This window comes from Dipteris shenzhenensis, chromosome 20 (genome assembly GCF_047967505.1).
Source record: "Dipteris shenzhenensis isolate YYH24624 ecotype China chromosome 20, Dip_SZ_1.0, whole genome shotgun sequence".
NCBI classification, from domain to species: domain Eukaryota; kingdom Viridiplantae; phylum Streptophyta; class Polypodiopsida; order Gleicheniales; family Dipteridaceae; genus Dipteris; species Dipteris shenzhenensis.
In genome coordinates this window covers 27,830,747-27,836,015 of record NC_141615.1, presented here as the reverse complement: position 1 = coordinate 27,836,015, position 5,269 = coordinate 27,830,747, and the positions used below count along the sequence as shown (strand labels likewise).

Below are 5,269 nucleotides of genomic sequence, written 5' to 3'. Positions count from 1 at the left end.
CGTCCCAGTCGGAAGCCACTGAGGTCTCAAGAGAGTCCCACGAACATTCGTCAATCTAAATGCTTCCTATAGGATATGGCATTGATGACATGTCTTGTATGGTAAGGCGTGGCACCTGAGTTGGAGAAGTTGCTCGAGTCATGATTTGAATTGACTTATTAGAGCATTGTATCATGTATCAGCTTGCCCATCGTTGAAGATACACCTTACAAATTGTGGGTTCATCGTCTCCATATCGATTCAGCTCCTGTCGAGCCTCATGTTCACATCATGTGGGAACCACGAAATTGCGGATTTGGGGTTTCTTCATCGACAAAACGAGGATTTCGTCCTACATTCAACGAGGAGGTTACACGGACCTTGCCTATTTTTCGCTCCGAACCAAGATATCTTGAACCAGAATGCCGGAAACAGTCAAAAGGAAAGTGAGTGTAATTGAAACATACCTTTATCATTGTCTCTGCCGTCTGACAGAATTAAAAAATAGTTTGTCCTTTCCAGGCTGCATATGTTTATTTCCTCCAACTTATCTGCGCAGAGACGATGGGAACACAAGAATTACGGACTAACTTTTCCACAGATCCATCGCGATGGCTGTACAATCTTAGCAAGGTGACCACCTAAACATGTTAAACATACGTTCTCATGGTGTACCCATGTAAATCGGGAGATAAGGTGCTGCATTTATGAGGGGAAGTTCATTGATATACACGATCTGGTGTTCAAGAATTCGCGTAGTTCTGGGTACAACTAGGCTAAGTTTCTTGATAGCCACTCTCTTGCAGTGTGCGTATTTGAGACTCATTGTCTGTTACAGGGGAATCCTAGATACTCAGACTTTGTGCATAGCACCACACATAAGCCTTTGTCGATTGATTGGTGGACCTCGAGTAGTTGGTCTGAAGCTGTGTTGATGACTTTGAAGCCAGAAAGAGCAGTGAATTTAAGTGGCACAACTGAGGACTGTGGAGCTGCCAGAACCAACTGCTGCAGGTGTACCTTTTAGCAAAAGGTTCAAATTCTAAGAGTAGAACACTTTTCAATTGGAGCTATACTGCAAAACTTGCTAATGTACAATGCTAAGTATAGAGAATCCTGCTTTGGCTCGTTTCTCAAAGTGTATTGATGCTTCTGTTGATTGCTAATGTCTGTCTACTTTATGCAGGGTGGCAAACTCTGATACGACCAAAGGTCTTTCAAAGTTGCAGCTAGAGAAGGTTCTTCAGGCCATGGACATTACCGATTGGCAAGGAATATCTGTCTCCAACATCTTGTTTCATTGGTTGCAGAGATGCATCAAGGAGAGAGATTTGACAGCAGGAAGACAAGTATACATGCTTGTTGTGAGAAGTGGCTTGGAGCTGGACAGTTTTCTGGGAAGCCACCTCATCCGCATGTTTGCTTCATTTGAGAGCATATTCGAAGCAAATCAAGTTTTCAACAAGTTATCAAACCCGAATGTATTTTCATGGAGTGCCATTATTTCAGCACAAGCCCAGCTCGGACAGAATGAGCAAGCTATCAAACTGTATCACCAAATGTATAAGTCCAGCATGGAACCAGATGGTCACATTTATGTTGCAGTCTTGAAAGCATGCTCCAACTTAGCAGCCTTAGAGGAGGGCACACATATTCACACCCACATTATTCAGTCCGGATACGAGTCAAATGCATTTGTTGGCAGTGCCTTAATCGATATGTACTCCAAATGTGGGAACCTTAGGTATGCACTTACCCATTTCAATAGATTACCTATACGGAATGTCGTCACATGGAGTGCATTGATCACTGGCTATGCACAGCACAGGAAGGATCTGGAAGCTCTTCAACTTTTCAATGAAATGCTGAAGGAGGGAATGGAACCAGATGAGGTTACATATGTCTGCATCCTGAAAGCATGTTCTATCAATGCAGCCTTAGAGCATGGCAGGCTGATTCATGGCAACATCATTGAAAGTGGGTTGGAGGTGGTCTTACATGTCGCCAACACAGTGATCGACATGTACACCAAATGTGGCAGTCTTGAGGAGGCACGCACCATGTTTGAGAGATTGCCCAAACAAGATGTCGTCACATGGAGTGTGCTCATTGCGGGGTATGTTGAAGAGGAGGATGGCCAAGAGGCGCTCACACTTTTTCACAGAATGCAGCAGCTGGGGGTGCAGCCAGATTCTGTCACATTTATCTGCATTCTGAAAGCATATTCTAGTATTGCAGCCCTTAAGCAGGCAAAGCATTTTCATGGCCGCCTCATTAGTATTGGCCTTGAGTCAGACGTAGTTATTGGGAGCACCCTGATTGACACGTATGCCAAATGTGGTAGCCTTCAGGATGCATGCACAGTTTTTGACAGATTGCCCGAGCGCAATGCAGTGACATGGAGTGCATTAATTGCAGGGTATGCCCTGCATGGCAATTATCCTTTGGCTTTTGATTGTTTCATGAGCATGCAACGAGCCGGGTTGAAGCCAGATGATGTGACATATCTTTGCCTTCTTTCAGCATGCAGTCATGCAGGCCTAGTAGGTGAAGGATGTACACACTTCAAGTCCATGTCTATGAATCATCACATTGCACCAACACTTTCCCATTATAACTCTATGGTTGACCTTCTTGGCCATGCAGGATGGCTGACTGAAGCAGAAGACTTACTAGAAACTATCTCGTTCCGACCCAATGCCGTGGGCTGGACTTCTTTGCTCAGTTCATGTAGAGCATTTGCCAATGTAGGTTTAGGAAGGAGATGCCTTGACCGGGTTGTGACAGAAGATTGTGGGAAGGGTGCTGGATATTTGCTCATGTCAAACCTATACACTCAGGCTGGCATGTGGGGCGATGCACAGAAAGTAGAGCAGCTGAGAACATGCGCAAATGGGTGGAAGAAACCAGCAAAGGCTTTTATTGAGGTGGACAATCAGATACACAGTTTTGTTGCGAGTGACAAGTTCCATCCATTCTGTAATTCTATCTATTCAAAGCTTAAAACACTAAGCATGCAGATGAGGAAGGAAGGATACAAGCCACGTTTGGATTTAGTTTTAGGTTCAGGTTCAGACAGGGACAAGGAAGCTTCTTTATGTGGACACTCTGAGAAATTAGCTATAGCTTTTGGTCTTCTTTGTACGCCCAGAGGCACAACCATCCGAGTGGCAAAGAATCTTCGGATGTGTGCTGACTGCCATGGTTCAACAAAGATGATATCCAAGATTGAGATGCGGGAAATTATAATAAAGGATGCATACTGCATACACATCTTCCATGATGGGACATGTTCTTGCAAGGATTATTACTAGCCATGGGGAAATTAAACTTTATATATTGTGGAGCGGAAACGATTTTGCAAGTAAAGCCATGTCAAGTACACAACCGTTGGTTGCAGCTTTCACAAGTTAGATCCCCTGTAGTGATTGAATATGTCTTACTTCTGATTGAGGAGACTCGCTATATCACACATCGGGGGCATTTCCACTCGATACAATTTTAGAGGCTTCTTCCTTGTGGAAAGAGTTTGTGGGTGTAAGATTCATGAAAACTGTGTAGAAGAGCATAAACAGGTCCTAAAACCTCTCATCTTTATGTTTACTCTCTCTCTCTCTCTCTCTCTCTCTCTGTAAACTTAATTAAATGTACTATTAATTATCAATATTATAGATAAGGAGAGAGCTGCAAACTGGTGCACAAAGGAGGTGCGGCGGATCAACAAAAGGAGTCGTCCAAGATGTAAGAGTCGGGTCAGAGTTAGCTAATCTTTTAAAAGAAGAATTGTTCTTGGTGGTCACTGGTTACACCGAGATAAGAGTCATTGATCCAAGTATGACTGTACAAATGTATGACACAGAACAGTGGCTAGAGGATCCAGAGCCCTTTGTGAAGTTGTAGGACAGCACATGCTGCTCAATCACACTGAGAACGAGGCTGTAAAAGATGAGCTTCCGACCAAAAATTGAGGCTGTTAGACACACTGGTGAATCCCTAGAGATTCAAAAAGAGGTCATTTTGATGGTACTTCAGGGAGGTACTTGACTTGCTTCAATTGCAAGAAAAGTGATGGACCAGGTATGCTTATCTTTTTATGCATTAATGTTGATTTCTAATGCATGATTTGGTCACAATGTTTGTTGAGGTGGAGGGAGAAAGCCTTCCAAACATACAGGGGGGTTCTCAAGGCTGAAGCAATTTGGAGCTCTCTGCTTGTCTCCTAGAGCCATTAGTGTCATGGTGATGCAGATCGATGTAGGGCATAGGAAGGATTCTCAAAGAAGGATCGAAGGCATAATGCTGGACAGTGATGGTGATTTGATTGAGGACATTGTGTCTGTGATCGGAAAGCCAAACGATCATGAGGGATTACAAGTAACCTTGGTGGACTCAGGATTCGAACTTGAGTGGAGCGCAACGAGAAAAGACACCTCCTAGCATCCAAGAAACTATGAACCTCACAATTTCTTGCATGCATGAGGTTTCGGGGATTTCGCCATAGGGGATTTGGGTTTCGGGGATTTTGATGCAACCCTTCTCTTTCTTTGCAGGAGACACTCGACTCATCATATGATCGTGTCCCTGCTTCCTCGACAATTTTTCAACAGGTGAGCCAAGGGAGAGTCGTCTTGAACTTCTGCATCTTCAATCTCTTTTGGGCTATACCAAATAGCTGCAAGATCTGTGGTGAGGTTGTCAACCATTTCTAACAATTGCATGCCACTGGGCTCTCAGTTGCATTCTTCGTGTTCCTTTCAATATAAGCTTCCTGCACCTTTGTCTCCTCTGCATTCCCAGCTGCAGCAATTAAGCTGATGAGTCGTCCATGTCTTCACCACCACACCCAACCCGTAAACTATCAATAGCATTCTTCATGTTAGCCAAATTTGTTGTCTTTGTTACCGCCTGTAGATATGCTCTCCATTTGCCCTGATGAAAACACTGTCCGGTCATAGGTTTTTCTTGGTGAGTTACACATTGACGGATCTGCTAAAAGTAACAATCCAATGACGAATAGCCGAAGTAAGAAATAGCTCTAAAACTATTTGTTAGCATTGCGTGAAAACTAGCACATCATGCATGCGAAATAGCATATCATGGGTGGTAAGTAGCTATCAAAAAACATATGCTATCATGGAACATATGCTAACTATTATATGTAAATAAATTAATGATGTATTTACTTGCTCTCCAAGCCACGTTGGAACGAGTGGTCTGTGGAATCATCATAGTACAACTAGGATATTTGCATAAACCACCAACAAAAGCATGCAATTGCAAAGCAAATGAA

General features: G+C 43.4%; 1 protein-coding gene across 5 annotated transcripts; it reads left to right on the top strand.

Moving 5' to 3' along the window:
- The first annotated feature begins 276 nt into the window (after window positions 1–276).
- LOC147889487 (pentatricopeptide repeat-containing protein At1g11290, chloroplastic-like) lies at window positions 277–4,863 on the top strand. Of its 5 annotated transcripts, none has more exons than XR_015542936.1 (5): window positions 277–425; window positions 539–612; window positions 829–993; window positions 1,166–3,720; window positions 3,844–4,863. XR_015542936.1 is itself a non-coding variant. In XM_087391901.1 (5 exons), exons 1-5 carry the CDS (start codon window positions 402–404, stop codon window positions 3,291–3,293), a joined length of 2,307 nt encoding a protein of 768 aa, XP_087248027.1. In that variant the 5' UTR covers window positions 277–401; the 3' UTR covers window positions 3,294–4,863. The 5 variants fall into 5 exon arrangements, 3 of the variants coding, with proteins under 3 accessions (XP_087248027.1, XP_087248026.1, XP_087248028.1); XR_015542937.1 differs by having other exon boundaries at window positions 1,166–4,056; window positions 4,228–4,863; XM_087391901.1 differs by having other exon boundaries at window positions 1,166–1,723; window positions 1,808–4,863.
- Window positions 4,864–5,269: the final 406 nt, after the last annotated feature.